This window comes from Dromaius novaehollandiae, chromosome Z (genome assembly GCF_036370855.1).
Source record: "Dromaius novaehollandiae isolate bDroNov1 chromosome Z, bDroNov1.hap1, whole genome shotgun sequence".
Lineage (NCBI taxonomy): Eukaryota > Metazoa > Chordata > Aves > Casuariiformes > Dromaiidae > Dromaius > Dromaius novaehollandiae.
Window position 1 is genome coordinate 27342538 of NC_088132.1, and position 21899 is coordinate 27364436.

Consider the following 21899-nt stretch of genomic DNA (forward strand, 5'->3'; position numbering starts at 1 on the left):
TAGTCTAATAATAAGACCACAAGATTTGCTTTCCTGATCAGTGGAGCCACAACTACCCATAGATGAAGTCCAAAAAATTCCAAGACTCTGCTTGGAAAAAATGCTGTTAGAGATTTAGATTCCTCTCTGTGAGCTGGCAAGCTTGGTTCATAAGCAGTGAATCAACTATACACAATGCAGGATCATTACACAAACTGAGAAACAACATGCTTCTACAACTAACATGCTCACGCCAGTGGACGTGTTCCCTCCAAATCTCACAGCGGTCCTTAGAAACTACCTGCAGCCTCTAGGTTTGCCCTTGCCTAAATCCCTCACTTAGTCTCATTGTGCGGCAGACTCCTTTGCAGCCCCTGAAAAAAAAACTTGTCCATTCATGTATTCCTCAATTTCCTCAAGCATATCCCTTAAATACCTTCCCCTCAGAGCAAATTTGCATGCCCAGGTAACTCACTCCAACTTTCTCTTCCGTAAAACTCCGTTTTATACTCCATACAATACACTGTTTCAAACACTCTTCATATCTTTTAGTGATGTCTTAGTCCAGTACTGACGGCACCTACCTTATCACCACAGGCCCAGTTAACTTTTCTTAGCTACAGAAAAGCTGCTTTACAAGCCGGTTATGAAGTGGCAGGTGGTTGAAGAAAAAAAAAAAAAAAAAAAAAACAAAAAAAAAAACAGCCTTTTTAAGGACAGAATAAATGTTGAAGTTTTCTTTCCCAAACTGTTACTGCACATCTAAATGAAAAGCTTCACAAAATATTTTTGAAAAATGTCACCACATTTTATTCTTCCTTTGCCCTTCTTTTATTTGCAGACTACCGACTGCAAGAGAATTTATAATACCCAGTATACTTTTGCACCATTTTGAGTGGTTTTATTTTCAATCCTTTATTTTACTGTTTTAACTTTTCAAAGGTCAAGGCAGTACTGAAAAGTTCCAGAGGGACAGAGAAAGGAGAGGGGGAAAAGAACCAAAGGAAGCCCAGAAAGTTCTGGTTTTATGGAAAAGAAGTAATAGAAGCCTTACTGCAAAAGACCTTTGCTTTCCAAAGTCCCTTCTCAATCCAGAGTTTGAATGAAGCCAGCTTTAAAACAAATGCATGGGGCATTAAAGGAAACACAAAAATGTATACAAAAAGTTTTTTCAAAACAAACACAAATATTCCATCCCAGTACACATGCACACACACACACACATTTTTATCTGATTACATGGTTTTGTGAATGACATTAAAAACAAAACAAAAACAAAACATATTTCAGAAGCTGAAAACTACACAAGAATTGTCCTATTTGGTTGTGACATGGGCCTTTAAGAAGTAAGTTTAGCTTTCAGATGCTGGTACGCTGGATTACTCTGGCCTCGGTTTTATTATCAAATGATACATGAGCATAGGATGTTTTGGTTTAGAGACAGAAACGGAACGTTTCATGCAATATCATCATGATTCCTACCGCTAATAAAAATCAGTGACAGTAAAAAAACCCCTTCCAATCCAAACTGAATATTCTTTTCATTTCCTGAAAAAGCAGATTAACAACTGATATTACATTTGCATCTATACTCAGCAACTGCGGAGTACGCTGTAGAAAAGTTCTGTTATGTCTGAACACCTGTTAAAATACTTAGATGGGGCACAAATCCTATCTCTACACTATTGCGACTTGACAGCACAGTCCGAGAGATTACTGAATGAACCCTGCAGGTGTAAAAGCTATTAAATGTCTGTTTAGTACTCAGCAGATTCCTGTTTTAAAGGATCCTTGAAGGAGCCTTGAATAATTGGGGCTACCATCTTCAAGCACCTAGTTGAGCAGAAGCAACAGTAAAGAATAAAGTAGTGGACTACCTCAAAAATAATCATAATTGAATAAACAGACTAACAAAAGCACACACGCAAAAGTCTGATTTCTACTTTATTCTAAACCTCTCTATTTTTACGTTTTACAAATGTAAAATGACATAGTGCAGCCCTACAGATGGTACAGTTAGAAACACAAGTTTGCGATCAGACTTTCCAAGGTCGAGATAGTCCAGAAAAATATGACCGATATTAAAGTCTAATATTAATAATTTTGATCGCAGTATTTTAGCTTATTTGGATAAACAGAAACACAAACATCAAAAGGGCCATAAAGTGGTGCAACTGGCACCAAAAAGACCACCGTGGGATTCCCCAGGGTTACACAGCCGCTGTGCTAATCGCTTTTGCCCCGGCACGTCCCCACTCTTTCTCCACCCAGCATATGGTGCACCAGAGTCCAGAAGGGAAGCGGGTGTGCACAAGGCCTTTTTATGCTCCAGTAATAGACACTTACTCTTTTATCCAACCTGCACAAGTGGCAGCACTTGGTTCACTGGTCCAAAATATAGCTGGACAAGAACCGGAGGCAAGATGCAGACAACATCTTCATGCACCAACAGCACTTATTTAGTTAGTTGTACAGCCAACAATACAGAGAGCATGTGTCCTCAAACCAACAGCTGTATTTTAAAATAAATAAATAAAGATCTAAAAATACAGGAACATCTTCAAACTACTTGGCACATAATCCATAGTCTGAAAGTTTTCTAGAAACACTGCAAGCTTGCTAAACATGTACATGCAATTTATTATTACACTGTATCTGTGAAGTAGCTTAACTAATTAAGGAGGCAAGTTTTAATTCTGCCTTATACAGGAAGAAAAATGAAAAGTCATGAACCTGAAACAATCTTAATGAGCATGAAAAAGCCTTAATCATAACTGCTTTTCCAAAGCATTACTTTCCCAAGCCAGTGCATGCACCTCATGAACTCTCAGAGATGACAGGGACTAAGGAAGTCAAGAGCCACATGAGAATATGAGAAGGGTAGGAAGGGATTAAAAGCCATTCTGTGACGCTACTACCCTTTCAACCTGATATCAACCTCTGCTTTGTCAGACCCAAGACTGTGCACAGAAGTGACTTGCTCACAACAAATGATTTTCCTACTTACCCGATATCTTAGTACCACCACAATATAACCTACAGAAACCAGTCAAGAGGGTCTGATAAATACTTTTGCGCCAAAGTTGAAGCATGCAAAAAGGTCCTGTATTTTGATTCTGGAAAGCAGGTTGTCAAAAGGAAATTCAAGCGTAACACCAATTATGTCATGCTTGGATTTTCCCTTGCCAATCTCATTTTCCAGAAGCACACCACCACACCTTTGTCTCATGCCTCACCTCTACGTAGTCACTTAAAGTTACAGTAAAATGAACACAAAATCTAAGAGTGAAGTACATGGGACCACATTCTGAAAACAGGGAGGCATGTGATCAGGCTCATGACTTTGAACTTTGAAGTGTGAGTATATAATCAACTGTAATGTGCAGACCTTATACAAATTTTGATCTGGGAGAAAAAAACCACAAAACAGCTTTCAAGAAAGTACAGAATAAAAGTAATGGTGTGAATACTTCTACAAGATGATACATCCCCTTATAAATACAAAACAATAACAATTAAAAAAATCAAACTCACTTAAAAATATATGAAAATACATTATATACATATTTCTACATATATACATATTATAAATATGCCCATATTATAAATATATATACTCTCTCGATATATAAATATATATATTTTTTACAACTTTTTTGCTTAACGTAAGCCAATTTTCTAAACCAAAGCTGAACAGTATAACAAGAGGAAGCTTTCTTGCATCTCAGACGTTATAACTTTTACCACATAGGAAGTGCAAACAGAAAAAGAGAGACTGACAAAATCTTCAGAAAAAATGGTCCATTTTAGCTGAAGATTTCTTAACACATTGCAGTAAATCTTATTTTTGGCAAATCTTGCGAGTTTGTAGAAATAAACAATGAAGACATGAGATTTTAAGAATTTTCAGTAATGCCGCATAGTATAAATGGAACATAGTTGAATTTTTTAGAGTTTCACAGAAATAGTTAATAATCAGAAGTTATTTCAAAAATAACTGCAGGATAATCTAAAAACATCTCTGGTACTAATGAATGAAATAATTAGGAAGCTATTACTGTTAATTATTTTACACATTAAAATATATGTAGTTATATATTATATATATATTTATATATCATTATGTTATATACAACTCCCTTGTTAATAAAGTAAAACATCAGAATCATTCCAATAACACAAAAGCTCACTCATTACCTTAAAATAAACTCCAAACCCCTACTACACACAAATGTTGCCCTGAGAGTTTTTCCACGTTCTTGTTGTCAGAGTGCATACGTGCATGGATGTTTCCTTCTGGACGACATGTTGTGTTCTCTAAGCAAAATAACTACTCAGCAAACATGTCTGAAGTAAAATAGAATAGTTACAGAAAAGAAACAAAGCATGCTAGAAGCCTGCTTTCCTATAGCCATGGCCCTTTAACTGTTGTACGAGCGATCATAAAATAGGAATCTGCGAATAAGCGTTATCACCACCTCTTCGCCACACTAGCACAAGTGGTGAAACAGTGGAATTGGAAAGATAAAACATGGACAGCACATCCCATGCATGTGCTTTTGTATATACTTATCACTTCCCATTAGCAAAGGGCAGTTAATCACTTCAAATGTTATATTTAAAAAATAAAGAGCTTCTCTTAAAACATAAAAGGAGGAAGGAAGGAATCTTACTGCACTGCGAAAAGTAGCTAGCATTGAGTTTTCAAACGTATGTCTACGATATCCTGTAGCTGGCGTACATATTCCATAGCCAAGGTCCTAATCCTTTCAAAATTAACTGTAAGCACACATGTAAGCCTAAACATGTAATTAACTGATTGACTTTCTGGGGCTTGCAGATGTTCTAAAATGTAAATGTTTCTGTTTGCAGACCTGAAGGCTAAAGACAGTCTCCTCATTTATATACACGAGATTACCTAAGAATGTTTATTTGTACGTTTATTTTTAAGAAAAGTATTTTCAACTCACCACGAGAACACACAGCCCTGCTAGTCTGCTTTACCTCTGATACACAATCATTTCTCCTACCTTTGGAAAAGCACCCAAAACTCACTTCATTGGCGATAAACTGTGAAACAGTTAAGCCTAACGTACAGGGGAAGCAAGTAATTTTCAAATTCATTGGAGCAATACAGTCAAACCCCAGAGGCCTCTGCTCTAACCAAAGGGCAAACAAATGAGGGGAGATAAGTGCACTGGTAGAAGGCGGCCAGGATGCGAGTCATTATGCAGATAAAAGACGATTTTTTTAAAACTTCACTCAGATATAAAGAGAAAGGAAAACAGCTGAAAACAGGTTAAGTAAGTGGGGACTGGATGAGGCCACATGTATATAAGACTGGAGAGAGAAAGATGCCAGAGAGAAACGCCCGGCATGAGAGGAGTGGCTGATTGACACAGAAACACTTAAAAAGAGCAGAAAAGCAGCCAGGGAGGGAGGGACAGAGATCTATGTAGGATTGTGCAAGCCTTCACCAATCTCACTGGAGCCCCTAAAGCTCCAGTAAAAAGCCCCCAGCTTCTAAAGCTGCTGGGGAGCCAATGTTTACCTCACATCAAGGCTCCTGAAAAAATAAATTAGATTCAGATAAAGGAACCGAAGACATGTTGTTAGTTGATTATGATACTTTAAATCTTACTATAGTCTTTTCCACATTGGCTGGCTTTTAGGCAATCTATTTCTTGCCAGAAAATTGCATTTGGAGCTTCACAGTATTAGAAGCATTTAACTGTCTGCGTGGCCTCCACTTACTGGATAGTTTTTCTTTATTCTTGCGTGCCTGGAGGAGGACATCTGAGACTACTAGGATATGCTGAATACTGACTAACATTATTAGTATAAATCCCCTTTTCCTGCAACCTGCTTTTAAACTCTCTGCTTCAGGTTTGAGACCCTGAAGAATACTGTTTGTGCAGATGGCATGGTTCGGGTTTCTCCATCTGCTGGAAGAGCCATTTTATTATGGGTGCTCCAAAACAACAGCTATTCTTCAACATTTTGTTTCAACATCCCAAGAATAGCGTTCTTTAAAAGAAAAAAAAGGCCAGAAATCTCAAACATTCTGCATCATCTGAAAGTCAGAGCACCTCGCGCTGTTTGCACACGGCTGCTCAGGATTCAATCCTTCATAATCTTTGCAGACCAAGTGGGGTATAGGAGCTAGGCCCTTTTTGCCCAACATACATTTATTCGAGATGAAATTTCACAGAGGAAGGAGGTCAAAGTTGTTTAAGACTCCTGTTTTTTTTACTCGCGAATTTATGTCACCTGACATCCATACCTGCTGCTGCTGTCTTGCTACTGTCTGCATTTTTATTTGCACATTGCGGGGGACTAAGAAGAAATGATCTATCAGTGAGGTAAACTTGGCCTTGAAGATAATGTCAGTAAGACCACAGACTTCAAAAACATCTCCCGTACCTGCTTATATCTATTTAAGAACATTCCCTATGGGAAATAGGTGTAAATATGGAAACTATTTCTACCGTGGAACTCTATGGAGCTTATAGCAAACTCCTTGATCTACAGTAAGACTTGCTTTTACATTTTCAGCCTCTTTAATGATTTTCTTCTAGCCTGTTCTGTTACTGTGTTACTCACATTAGGTATCTTGTTATGAATATAGTCTCACAGGAAATTATGGGCATGGGATTCAAGTAAAGATTTCCTGCCTGTTAATCACCACTGAGTGACACCTTCCTGGTAGCCTCTCAGTAGGAAGAGGCAACTTGTCTTCTGGAAACTGCCTTCAAAGGGAACAGTAACTGTGATGGTAGTTGTTTAGTACAGGAGCAGATTTGTTTCACAGAACTGCTGTAACAATGGGTGAGAAAAATAAAAAGCTGTCCAGGTATACTCCCCACCTCCAGCAATATAAAATGTAAAAGACATGTAAAAGGGATAAAAAAGGAGAAATGGGGAGTATATTATTTGAAACAATGTCTTCTAAACCACCCTAAAAAGATTTTTTAAAAATATAAATCTAAATTTTGGATTTTTAAAAGGTGAATTTGAATGTCTATGCTTGCCCCAACTTACTACTGTACCACAAAAATTCTGCCAACACAGGCAATTTTACTAATTGCTTCTGCACATTTCCATGTGCAACTAAGGTTTTTCTCTATTTGATAAAATGCTTCCCACCCTACAACTCAAGGTGCATATAAAGACTTCAAATCTTCTAGTTAAAAAATAAATAACGGAAACACAGTAACATTTACCCAAAAGGAAACTAAAACCCAATCCATTAGCCACCATTTCCTACGACAGACAAATTCCTAAGAGAAGGGATCACGCTGACCTATTATCTTAAACCTCAGCAGAGCTCATATTCTGCACTTTAACTAGAAAAGCATCTTGCTTGATACGGTGCCCTAGCATCACTGAGACACTAAATTTTAACACCAATTTTTGACAAAATAACACTTCAAATTCCAAAAGCGTTCAGATTAAAACACACCCCAGTTCTAGTGATTTTACTAAAGTTGAGAAAACTGCTACAGTAAGACAAAAACATTTCTACTGTGACCCCCAAAACTAACCCTGAACATGAAGACTTTGATTTAAAAAAAAGGGACACTTTACCATCATTCGTTTAGGCCCAACCACATCAATATCAGCTTGAACTGTAGTTTTCTAAACTGTTGTGGAAAACAAGTACTGGGCTAAAAATACACTGTTACTCAAGCTTTGAGATATTCTCTCCAGAGATAGGATTTCCTGATAGGAGATTCAAATTAATAGGAAGTGCCCTTCCTGTGTTTTCTAGGCTGCTAGGCTAATGAGTTTGTTTTCAACAGACTTGGAAAAAAAAAAAAAAAAAGTTTACTGCTTTAAAGTGACCTTGTATACAAAGCACAAAAGTAGTCCTCAGTAGTTTGGCATGACTATGTAGCAAGTTTGTTTTCCACTCTATTTCCAGACAGCATTTTTAAAGGAATCGTGCCCAGAACATATCATTTGTGGAGTTTTATTTTATTCCACGTGCAGCCCTATTAAAACTGGTGGGAATGCTTGTGAAATAGCTGAGTGCAAAGATAAACTCTCACTTTCAGGAAAGTTATTCTAGCACAGAGCAAGTGAACAGCCATAACTGAAAAGGTCTGGCCATCTGTATATACAGCTATGCCACATCTTACAGACTGGCTTCAACTACATGAAAACATTCTATATAAATTCAACACTCAGAATTTGAATAGTAACTACCGAATATATACTATGTAGTAAAAAACAAGGAAAAAAAAAAATCTTGATTTGTAATCAGGACTTCCAGATACTACAGCAGAACAGCAGTCAATACCAGTTTTGAAGGAAAACGTGCCTCACAATCAACCAGCTTTTCAAGTATGTTCAGAAATTGAGTGCTCCATGTTCAGCAAAAACATGGAGCTAGCAAGCTGAAATACACACATAAATACAGGTTTTTGCTAAATAAATACAAGTTACTTTGATTTTTATTTCTGAGGGGCAAAGGGAAATCTGACAGCTCCAGCATTCGATCATACTAGGAAGTTCAGTTCAACATTTTCTTTCACTATTTAAGACAAGTTTTTCTAACTTTTTAAATGTCTTTAAAAAAAGAAAAAAAAAACCACACACACAGAGAAAAACTAAGAATATCCCCACATTAAAGAAGGTTAACGATATGGATTTGGACAGCAGGATCTGCCTTACTTCCCACTGCATAAACCCAGGCTCATGCAAGATTCTTTGGTTACTGCACCATTATGTCACCAACAAAGTGATAAGCAGCTGCCGTGACTCTGGTGGACCTGAATGGAGAAATAAAGTGTTTTTTACCTAGTAATAAGCTTCACCTTTCCTACTTCTAAATAAGATACCTTAAAACATGTACTGCAGTTCAATTTTAATCTTTCAACTTCATATATTTAAGCACAAAAGACTTCTTATCCTAACGCTAATTTATTTTGTCCTCTTTTCCCTGGTTAATGGAAGCTTATTTCTTTATAGCAAATTACCCTGCTCTTTGATAGTTTCTGACATTTAAATAAATACTAGAATAAAAGAATTTAAGTATACTTCTCATCCAAGATTACTAAAAAAAGAATTACATCTCCTTTCACAGGATTCAAAGAAAGGTGAAACTTCCACTCATGAGAGAACTTAACCTGTCTGACATAGTTACTGATAATGAGTCAACAGCAAAAATCAGGACCGTTCTCAAACAAAAGATGTATCACTCCCATGTCAAGGAGTGGGAGATATAGCCACGTAATTCTGTGCCTTCCCATGCAATAAACCTCCCTTCTATTCAAGTAAATATTAAGCATTTCACTCTCCTTCATGGAATGCCTAAAATATTTTACCTTTTTTAAAAATGCAAATATATTTAAAAAAAAAAAAGGAAAGAAGTCAGGCGTGTCAAAGATAATCCTTAAAAATGCTTTAAATGTATTTTCCTCCTTCTAAATTTCAGTGATGTTATCAGTCTCAAATGAATTTGCTTGTCCTAAGGCCTTGTGTCAAATTTTATTTCATAATGCACTCACACACAAGCAGATATCCCCAGCTATTTTTCAATTAATTTGAACTTTTTCCCAAGTAATCTTAATGGCAAACCTTAAGCAGCACTGGTAAAGACAAGAATGGTTTAACTGTGCTCTGGCCATAACATGGGCTGGAAGGAAAGGGAAAGAGATGACTAAAGCCATAGGCAAACACCAGCCTGCCCTTAACTTTCTCCCCTTGACAAATCCCACAGACATATTGTTAGGAGGAGCTCTCTCATCTCCTCTGTTTTGTCAGGGCTGTGCAAAGGGCAGAGAGCAGGAAGAAGCCCTTTTCTTCTCAACTTTAAATACAGTGTAAGTTATGTGCCAGTTTTTAGGAAATGTATGGAGAGTCTCTAAAGATAAAAGGAGAAAGAGCTTCAGCTATGGAAATAAAGAAAAAATCTCACCTTATTGTGTTCATACTTGTATGGGATTTTGAGGGTATCCATGGCTCTGATCATGGCCTGCATTGCTGTAAATATATTCTGGTACACCAGTTTTGTAAAGCCCCTTTTGTCTTCATCAGAGTAACCTGATCCATGAATGATTCTCATCTGTTTGATGAACGTGCTTTTGCCACTCTCTCCCGTGCCTGCAAGACAAATAAGAAGGATACACTTCAGTCACTGCACAAACATGACTTTCCTGCACAAAGCAGACAGCTTGTTCAGTGCAAGGCAGAACAGTGTCAAGTGCTCATGCTGCTTGCACGGTAACTACACCAACCAGTTCCACATCAAAACAGCAGTAACTTTTAGTAACATCTGAACCAACACTGAAATAAAATTTGTATTTTGAAGACAAAATAGGAATAGAAAAAGGACAGCAATGAGAAAATAACCAAACTAATAACTAAAACAAAAGATGCACTCCAAAATTTCTAGAGTATACTGCTGCATATTGAAAGTAACAAGACTAAATTTCCATTCCTGAAGATAAAATTCTCAACAACATTTAACTTCGGGGAGTTACTATCACAAAAATTCAGAAAGTTATATATATTAAAAAAGTTATCTTAGTTGGCCAACTTTAAGGATATTACGATAAGCAGCAAAATAAAACCCGTAGATAAGTTTGTTTAGAAAAAAGGGGGGGGCGGGGAAGGGAAGCAGTGTAACAATTACAGCTCTGCAAACTTTAACCTCTGAAACAGATGAAATCAGCTGTAATTAAAATTTGGCTCATATTTGTTAATGGGCAGCCATTCCTCCCTTGAAATATCTTTGCATCTATATACTTCAGACAAAGCACAAATGATAACTTTTTTTCAATGAACTTCTTGAGTATTTGTCAATTTAAAGTTAAGATCTGCCTGTTGGAAATTTCATGCAGGATATATCACCTAACATTTTTCCTTTGCTTCAACTCAGTGAGCTCATCCTCTGTGATTAGAGGGGCTTATCCGAATTATTCATGTGATTTGTTTTCTTATAGGGAGAAGCTAAAATCTTGAAGGAATAGTTGCAGGGCCATACGAACACTTGTACGCTCACCTAGCTTCTTAGACCTCCAAGAAATGCAATACATTCACCTGGGTGCATTGTTCAGTGTTGTGCTTCTCAGCCTTACAGCCCAGATCTTATTTTGATCATTTTTATAAAGCTTTTATGCCTCATGCCGTAATATTTGGCTTCCAAGACAAAGGGAGCCTTATGCCTTGCCTGATGTTTTAAGTGTCTCATCAGAGAAGTATATTTCACAAGCAGAGCAATGTAAGGTTAGAGCATGAAGCTGCGCTGGCAACCCATAGATATTTCTGAGGTAGTGTGCAGCGCAAAAGCCCTACCTGGAAGCTTCTGAAAATTTTTGCCCTTTACCAAGGATTTGCTTTGAACCTTCAGCGCCATCTCCTACATCTACAAAACAAACTTCCAGTGCAAGTCTTCCTTACCCACATCTTCCCAGAAAATCAAGCGCAGTGTTGTATACAGCCCTATTTTACTTCCCTGGGGAGACAAACAATTGTTTTTGTAATAAAAAAGAACCTTCTCCGAAGCTGTAAAGCTAGATGGAGACTGCTCTCACACCAAGCCTTCAGTCAGCCCCTCAACCCTGTGCTGCAATTGAAGGTGGCACCAACCATCTCTGCAGGGCGGTTCTGGGTCCCAGACAGAAGTCTCCCCCTGCAGCCTAATAACTGCTAAACAAGGGTCTCTGCAGAAAGGGTGACGTGTTTTGGGCAATACTTAGTCCTGGATCAATGCTAAGTTTGTATCTTCCAATTCATCTGAGCTACAGGTGAGATCTTTGTATTTCTGGAATCTACCAGAGGGGAGCAAACGTGACTTCTCTTCAGAGTTTATAAAACTACAGACCTACACAAAATAGAACTATTACCTACTGAAAAATTCTTGTGGCTACCCTTAGATGATCTCAGCTTTTCCCTTTTTCTAAAACCTACATGATGGACACATGGTCTTATATATAAAGTGAAATAAAGTGCCATATTAAACTTTTTTTAATAATTCTGTAGTATTTTCCAGTTTTTTCTGCAAGATGTATGTCACGCATTTAGTATGAAAGTCTGTTAAACATGAATGCGTGAGGCACAGAATTTTTATAGCATGCCTTTTTGGCAAGATTAACTCTTTTATCAACAATTCTGCTCTAACTAATGCATAAGAAAATCATTCGCACCAAACATCTCTAAATCATTTGAATACAAAGTGACTTCCATGTTTGGTCAATGTGATGCTTTTTCAAGAGGAAGCCCAGATTCCTTCAAAAAAAAAAAAAAAAAAAAATCACAAAATGCAAACTTAGCATGAGATGGAAAGAACATGCTGGTGTTACCTACTCTGTTTTAGAAAATGAAGCTTTAAATTCTTTTAATTCTGTATTGCAAGTTTACGTAGCAATCAGACAGTTGGAAAGAAAACATGCTGATAAAGCAATCTGCATTATATTAGAGAAGACAGTAGCTCAGATTGCTTGTACTTGGAGAGTAAGGCTGTAGAAGTTGCCATATATGGGCAAACAAAATTAAAAACCAAAGCCGAATCTAACACATAAGGAGTCTACATCTTAGTCAGCTTTCTAGTTCTTCAGTTGGACGGCACCGGACTTGGGCTTTGTCAGTCAAAGAACCACCAGAGAAATCTAAAGGTATACTAAAATTTGTGAACAACATGATTTCCTGGTGCTGAGTCAAGCTGTTTCTTCCCACAGATTAATCTTCTGGTTAAACTGGCAGCAGCAATGAAGAGAACATTTCTAGTCCTCCTGAACTGCATGGAGTGTTATGTGTAGAGGGGCAAAATGTGAAAAGTAGTCCTGATGAAGAAGGAAGCCATGCAAAATTTCCAAGGATAGAAAACATAAAAACAGGATAAAACAGTAAGAATGACAGATAGAATAATATTTAGGGGATCGCACAAAAATTTTGAGGAAGTAAAAATATTCATTTTGGCACAGTATATAGGAACTTCTATCACTTCACATTATTAGTTTCTCTTAGATTGTTATGATCAAAGGGAACAAAGTCCCTATTTTGGCATTTTTTATCCATGAAGTCAAATCCTTTTGTTAAAAATTCAATTTATGTGAAAACTGCTTAATAGTGATAGTATACCAAATACTTGTATGTCCCTAGAAGTTTACTCAGATACTTTCCCCAGAACTAAGGTAATTTGGCAAAAAAAAAAGTTATTAACTAAAATAAAACAAGGAGGAGTTGAGCACAATGAATTACTAAGGTTAGCTAAAAAAAGCTGCTTATTGCAGTATTATTGCTAGTGGAAACTGGGGTGGAGAACTATTACTATTCTAGCACTAAAGTCAAACCTAGATTTGATTTCTATATATACTCGCACACACGCACACCCCTTTTTAAGGCCCAAGACCGGCATTAGGAGAAGATCAAGACTTTGACTAACACACTGATTGTGCCTTCCATAGCCTCACCCATTACAGAGCAAGTTAAGCAATATAACCTGGCAACGCATGCCTGAAATCTTACTTTTCACCATGATAAACAACGACAACGCTGGTAACAACCTAAAGAGGATCCTTGAGTGGGTTTGTTCTGCTTGGTGACAAGAAGAAAACTTAAAAATGGATAAAAAAAAATCCTTATGTCCAGAGAGGATCTGGATGCATTACTGCTTCTGCCAACCACTGCTACTACCATCCCACGAATATCTCCAGCTGATAAACAGAGGAAACAAAGGTGAAACTGTAAGATGGAAGATCAGCTGAACTGAGGGAGGTAGAGCAAAGCTGCCCTGAAGTCAATTTTCTGCTAGCTGCCATTGCATGTTTAAATTAATCCGAATCTGGATCTTCTCTCTGAAGCCAGATGAGCAATCTGTTTTCATGTGTCCGAAGACACTTGAAGGCCAGACAGCATACCTGAATGTTTTTTAAAAAACCAACCCTAAACAACCACAAAACAACCACACCAACCAATCCCCTCATCTTCCAGAAACAGTAACTCTCCGCCAAAAATATGACCCCGATATAGCCCTCAGGCACTTCTTCGGAGAGAAGCTTGAAGTGTGACCAGAACAAGAGAGCTTATGGGTTCAAGCACCCAAGCTCGTTGGTCATTTGATGTTTTTATATATTTCACTCCAGATAAAAAACTGCTGAACTAAAAGATTTAATGGGCTGTCTTAAATAGAGGGATCAACTCTCTCAAACAGGGATGAATTCCCATTCAATCAGAGCATAAAGGCTTATCAAACTTAGAAGTCTGGAAAGAGTTCAGCAGCTTCCCACCTTGCAAACCCCTGAACACCTCCCAGGAGCTTTCTTCTTCAAGCAGCAATACTGACAAATATTATTGCATCATCAAGGATTTTTACAGCCAGAGATCTCAAAGTCCCCCAGTGGTATTATCTCCAATAGCACAGCCAGGAAGGAAGTCAGGTTGCTCAAAGGCAGCAGTAACCCCTCATACTCGAAGATCACGCACCATTTATTTCATTACGGCTATTTTTCCTTGTACACATCCTGCAAAAACGAAACTACAAAATGGGAAAAACAACTCTGTGAAACTTATGGTAAACCTTAAAACATGGTTCATTTTGAAGGAGCAATGCAGCTTACGGCGGCGTGGCTTCAAAATTCACGTAGTGGCTGCCAAGCAAAACTCAGAAGAATCACTTGAAAATAATTCAAAATCCAGAGCCTAGGTACACAAGCTTTTCTTACACACTGATGCACAATGTATACCTGTACTTGTTTTCCCATTTCTCTACATTGTAACTCACATAAATCTGAGGTGTAGTATCTTGTGTGATCAAATATAAGGCTGTTTTTCAATTAAAGCAACTAAAATGCCTTTCTCAAAGCAAAACCTACACTGACATCTGTTAAGAGAACAAATGCTGCTAAACTATGCCGGGCTCTCCATGTTTATTCCTAAATTTGGCCTATAAAAAGGCAATAAAAACAAGGTCCTATTTTCTTGGTTGAAGTTTTCTATCTAAATTAGATAATCCGGGAGGGAGAGAGGGAGAGAGGGAGAGGGGGAGAGCGGGAGAGCAGACTCTTAATAGAAAAGAGAAAAGAAAAAGCCATCAAAATCAAAACCCACAGCCCTGTTAGTAACCATCCACATAAATTTGCTAAGAACCGTTAAACTGCCAACATACTCATTCATAGAAGCCTGGCTTTTAGCTTGGGGCTCCGTAACAACAAGAAGCAGAGGTACTTGGAAAGTGAAGATTTATGGGTCTGAGTAGAATTAACATCCTATGCAGAGAGGACAGAGCATGACACTTCTATCTGCTGATTGTTTTTCTGCTTGCAGTATTACTATATCTACGCTGTTTCACTGAATATCTACCCAGAAGAAAACAGAGTCTGTTGAGAACAGTCTCCCAAACAACAACAACAAAAAGCTGAAATCATAAACTCATCAGGTATTAAGTAGATTAACTCCCATGAGAAGGGAGAGCTAAAACAGTAATAGAGAGGTGACACATGAAAAGAAAAACTTCTGATTTCAGCTATAAAGTTGTATTTTACTTGGAAGAGAGTTTTATGTCCTCTCTGCTACTACTAATCCAGCTAAAGCAAAAAATATGATTTCTTTTGTTGCTGTTCCAGTGGTGGAACGCAAAAGGATCACATTTCTACTGAAACTGAGTATGGTCCTATATGAAACCATAGAAACTGTGCAGAATTCAGGCTGGAGCGGCCTGACTTTGTAGGTGCCAAAATAGCCACAACATATTATAGAATGCATGAGATCATCCCAGGAGCTTGAGCAAAAGAGCCAGCCTGTCCTACCACTTGGAGCAGACTCTCAGGCTCACTTTTGAATGCTGTTTATGGGACTAGATGTCAGGCTGAGCAGGCCTGTAAAAAAATTTGCTTGAGATGAAGGAGAAGCCCCCCAGTTCACCCAGTAACACCTAGGTGCAAGCTCTGGAACAAAATTAAAGTCTTTTCTCTGCCTTGCGGAGAAAAAGGAGCGGCCAGTAGAATGGGCAGGGTCCAAGCAAACAGCTCTGCAAACAGGCAAAAAGCAAACAGCTCTGCTGAGCACCTACCTACTCTTCCTCATCCTGACCCAATACAAATGCACCCTTAGGCTCTACAGTCTCCACCACCACTTTTGTCGCAGGCAGTGCGATTAAAGAGCTGCCTGTTGGCCACACAGAAAGACTTCTAGATGGCACAGCTGCCATGAAGCAAGCCTTTCTAACTAAGGAGTCCTAGTACCAAAACGTAACTGTTTTTCCCCCCACCCTCCATTGCCCCCCAAAATATCATTAGAACTCATATCTCCATAATGCGTGCACACAGAGATTTAAGGTACCACCCTACATCATCAACTGCCATATACCATTAAAGACTAATATATGGCACTGGCCATTTTCATCTTTGTCATCCTTTTAGAAGACAAATCATCCAGAAAAGACTGAAATTTCCAGAAGAAAATGTGGTGAGCCCTGATAACAAATACAGTAAGCACATTTACAATGTCCATCAAATGAACTGTAGTTCTGTATTATCTTCCATTTGAGACTATCGAAGTTCTTAAATAGCATTAATAGATTATACCTCACAAGAGTCAGGTGACGTTACAAAAAAATTTTTACTTCAGTTGCACTAATGGAGAAGGCTATGGAACAAGAAAGCCTCAGAAATTACAAGCAAAGCAACAAAACAAGGCAGGAAGAGAGCTAAGGGGTCTTGACTGCCATTCCTGTGCCTACGTCACATGACTTTGTATTTATGTTAAAAATTGAATGGAATAATTACAAAAAGCTCAGTTAGGAGAGAAATTTGAGTGACGATCTTTGAAATCTAATAAATCAAAGCTTTAAATTAAGAGTCATTAACAAAAAGCCTAGGAGAGGTGTATGTTTTGTTCAATTGCCAAGCGTTTGCTCCACTGACGGAATCTCTTTAAATTAAAATTGCTACATACTCATCTTTTCAATTATTTATTTTGTTCATAATCCACATTTGCATATTCCACTTGCTTATCATTTTGCTATTCATAAAATTATCTCTTTTGTATCATTTTAATAATTTATAAACATATAGTTAAGATGACTATCAGTATTCTGGATAAGAAAACAAAGTATCATTTCATGAATGATTCATATAACAAAACAAAACAAAAAGAAAAAGGGGGAGGAAAAAAAAAAGAAAGCCTGGCAAGATAAGTAAAGACTCCTTCCAAAGCAAGAACTGCTAGAGTTTTATGAAAACAGCTCAGAACGTTAAGAATTATATTGACTGAGTAGTGTGAAAGACTGACATCAATCTACGGGAATTGTTTCAAGAATAGTCTTGAGCATTCTTTAAATGTTTATGCAAAACTAAGCAAATGTTATCCATTAAAAAAGATCAGCAAGGCTATCATACATTTTCCTTTCCAAAAAGGGATTATAAAACCAGTATCAACTACCTATACCTAACAATAATTTCTTCCTCTCAAATTCATTAATATATGAATATACGTCATACTGTACTAATGAAATGCAATACATGAAGGCACAGCAGCTGAATTCTCTCATTAAAAAAAGAGAGAGAGAGAGAAAAAGAGAGAGACAGAGAAGGAAAGAAACACCCTCCCATTATGGAGACAGTCTGAATACTTTCTAAAGCAGAGTAATCCTCTTACAAATTTAATCTGGCTGTGTTTGAGCAGATAATAAACTTTGCTTGGCATTCTAGCATAGCCGCTAAACTCAAAGAAATAAAACTAATACACACCCTCATTGTACGAGTGACAAAATTGAGACGTTCCAAGTGACTACTGCAAGGAAGCCTAAATAGGACACTGAATTGCCAACAATTGTGAAGACAGAATTAAAATTCAAAATTCAGCGGATGTTCTGCAGCTCCTTAAACGAATATTAATTCAAGCTTTTTACTGAAACAGAGCTCCCAAACTCCTTCACAAGAAATCTAGTTAATCAAATATACCTTTGTGTCAGATAATCAAAACCACGCTTTACTACTATGCAGCCAGGCACAACCCATTACTGGAAGTCAGCGTCTTCCTCTCCCCCACCTTTAATTCTGAACAAAACAACAAAACAGAAAAACCTCCTTATCTTTTCAAGCTAGAATCAGATAATTTTCACAATGCCAGAGCTATCATCTTGTGGCTTGGGTACAATTTAGAGGCAAGAAAGTGAGAGAAGAGATAAATGGGCTGCCTTCAGAGAAGAACACTAACTCCTCCAGATCTTACAGAGCTTTCTTTGTAAGAGGGTTCAAAAGAGGACAGCACCCCACCCTGCACGACCTTCTCCTCCCTGCTTTTGAAAGGATCCTTCTGAAATACTAGGGACTTCCTAAAGGGAAACAATTTGTTACAGTCTAGGTTTAGCCCCTCCATTTTAGATGGTTTGGAGGAAACATATTTCTACGAAGCTTTGACAAGTTCTGGCTAAAGATCTAACATGTTTACAGCCAAAGTGCTGCAAATTAAGTTTTACCCTCAAAAACATTCTATTTATGCTAGCCACAACTCTACCTGACAGAAAACTGTTGAAAATCAGTCTGCTTCATGCTGCTCTTCCACGAAAAAAGTACGAGTAGATGCAGACAAGCATTAGCGGTGTAACATGCGATGCAGGCTTTTCTTTCCTTGCACAGATGAAAGGGCCAAATCTGTCTTTGGAAACTTCTGCATAATTCTGCACAGCTCGCTTTCATGTGGATTTTTATACGCCTATCTGAGAACAGAATACAGCTCTGGAAACCAGACTCACGTAAGTAAACTCCAAGGCACAAATGCAGCAGAGCTGATCACTGCTCCCAAAGGTGCTTGGTTATCACCATAGCAACAAGCTCGATGTAAAAATCCAGGTAGATAAATTGAAAGTCTCTTCACCCAACCTTTTATTTTCTCTTATTATTTTAAATTGTAAGCTTCTCAGAGGAGACCAGTATTGTTTACAACTACCTACAAACCAGTACATACGCTTTTTGTAATCTATTAATAAATAGAAAATGGTAATAAATATGGTGACTGCCACCAAAATTATTAGAAACATCGTCGGTTTGTTGACTTTGTGAAAAGCAACTCATCTGCTATCTGAATAAAGATGGTGATTGGGGCTGGATCTCCTAACTTTTTCTTTTTTTTTTTTTTTTTTTTTTAAATCTCCCACCTGTTGTCCTTCATCTGCGCTCATAAATCCAACTGAAAATACCAGAAATTGTGTGGACCATGTAACCCTGCACATCTGGTAGATCTCCAGGAGCTGAACTTCCCATTGAGTTCAGTTTGTTTCAAGTGCTGTAATATTAGGCTCAAGTTAGCCCACTCTATTAACTCATTGAGGTAGACAGTTACATAAAATGTAGGCGAAAAGGAAGTATTCGTCAGCAATTACGGAGGCTATTTCAGATCAACAAAGCCAAAATAACACTAAAGTGTCCTTAACTTCTATATTTGGTGTATGACTCTGAGCCATTAAGTAAGCCTATCTAATACAAGACTTTAACATAATGTTCAAAAAATGCAACCATGTTAAAGAACAGTTTATAAGCTGGTTAATACTCAGCTAATATCTCCTGGAAAGATTCTTTAATTCAGGGAAAAAAATTCACCACATGAGTGACTTAAGGCTCACCATAATAAAACATTATCAAGAAAAGCATCAAGATGGCTCAATGGTGAATAATTTAGATATTACTAGAGTCTTATCGAAGTCTATATTTACATATTTTAATAGTGTGACATATTCTATTGTTATAAATGTTTGTAAAATGAAATAGTAACACCTACTCTTCAAGCTTACGTTTCAGAAGGCTTTGAGTGTTTCTTATGAGGAAGTTTATTGTTTAAATTCCTTTCAAGTCTCTTTCATTTTCTGTTACTCAGAGGGATTACGAACAGACAGACAAAATTCGTATTCCTAGCAACACCATTTCAGGGACAGTATAAAGCACTCTTATTTGCTTAACTAAAAGCAAGGACAAATACTGTTAGCATTCAAAATCATAGTGATTTCCCTGTATTTTTAACGTGGGGATATAAGATACCTTTATTTATTTATTTATTTATTACAGAAAATACCTAAATCTTTAGAAAATGTGATCTTCATGACTAATATACAGCAACAGGGTTTTTTGTTTTTCTCTCCCCCCAGCCCCCAGCCGACTGGTTAATTATTCTCCACTGCTCAGTTATTCTCCACTGAATGAGATTTCAGTTCTTATAACTGGAAAAAAACAAGCTGAATCGCTTGATGTTTTCTAGTATCAAACGTAATTACCATATACAAAAACATATCTAGGAAACAAAAACATTTACCATGCAAATACCACCTTATACTTTGCACATTCTGCTTTCATGAGTTGTAGATAGAATATTTGGTAGTCTGTTTTCTAATTGATATTTTAGAGCAGGATTGTAATACCTGGAGAGTATACTTGATCTATATTTGCATATATTAGAAACAGTGATTAAGAAAACTGGTATGTTGTGGAATTTGCTAATTTTTAAGAACATGTTAACATCTAAAGTACAAAACAAAAAATACACATTCCAAAAAAGTTTTTTGGGTAATATTTAGCACATTTTATGTTTGTGAGATCTATTTTGAGAGCTTGATATTAACTTTTGACCTCCCACGCATATAAAGGGCCTCCATCCAGGAACTGAAAGGATACAGCAGAGCGTTTTGTTTCTTTGAATGTGAAAACTCTTTCAAAATGAATTCTTTCATTATACTGAAAACAGCATAAACTTATCTTTACTAAAAACAAAAGTCACACGAATAAATATTGCACTGTAACAAAAGTACAACTGTGTCAAGCAACATTTTTGGTATTACTAAATACCACTGTTTTAAATGAGAAATAAAGACCAGCAAATGCTCTCCAGTGCTTCCCTGTATTCTTTCTCTAAAATGGGTGGCCACTGTTTCCAGAAAATATACGCTAATTCTACGCTTTTGCCTAGATATCATGGAGCCTTCCTTCAAAAAAAAAAAAAAAAAAAAAAAAAAATATATATATATATTTGCATACAATAACTAACACAACTACTTTGGTTTACAACTTTTTTATATGGTATTTATTCATGCAAAAGAGAGAACATTTTCATATGTGTTCAGACAGTTAAAAAAAAAAAAAAAATGCAGATCACACCGGTGCTTCCAACAGATGATGGGTCACAAGCATTTTTTCCACGCAGCTATTCTCAGGCTACGCTATATGCTCCTGGGGAAGATACTGAAACTATCCCCTTTTTTGATGCTGGTGCTACAGAATGTTCCACAGCCTTTGTGCTAATAAGGTAACAACACGATAGCTGTTTCTGCAGGTTATAAGTAGACAGAGGCAACTTACTAGCATTATTACCAAACTTGCATTAGAAACAAAGCTACCACATCTCAAATGTCACTATTCAGACACCCGTCCTACAGCTTCCCTTATCCATAACTTCCAGTCACTGTCAGCACAATAGCCAAAACCAAAAAATGCACTCTCAAGCCTCAAATATATCACTAGCACTGAAGTGATAAAATAATTTTGAATTCAATCAAAGTACAAACAAACAAAAATCCACAAGCCCAGTGTCTTGCAACCAAAGCCTTCCGCTGACTTCAGTGAGGAATCTGCCCATATAAAAACTGAATTTTAAAACAATATATTTTACAATTTTTATGACATTGTATAAGCTCAGTGGTTTCCAAAGAAAATAGATCTTGAGATGTAAACATGAAGTCTTACACTATGTATTTTCTTCTTGTATTTAGCCCTTCTTCCTCCTATCAGCATAAAGGGCACTTCCTTACACTCCTCCTCCTCCCTGAAGGAGACTGGACAAGCGGCAGCACTCCAGACCTACACCCACCTGGTTTCAAGGCCACTCACGCACTTCTCTTAAAAAGACATCAATCTCACGTCCATATGCTCTTATCCTGGCTACTCTGCCTCAGTGCCATTACATTTGGATATGCAACTGAACTTAATGTA

General features: G+C 37.3%; 1 protein-coding gene across 1 annotated transcript in view; it reads right to left on the minus strand.

Annotated features, from left to right (window-relative positions):
• Positions 1 to 21899, minus strand: part of LOC135325027 (guanine nucleotide-binding protein G(q) subunit alpha) — a 137162-nt gene that overhangs the window by 83482 nt on the left and 31781 nt on the right. Inside the window, exon 2 of the mRNA XM_064502384.1 lies at positions 9902 to 10086. Within this exon, the coding sequence (XP_064358454.1) occupies positions 9902 to 10086 (185 nt within the window). The remainder of the gene's footprint in view (positions 1 to 9901; positions 10087 to 21899) is intronic.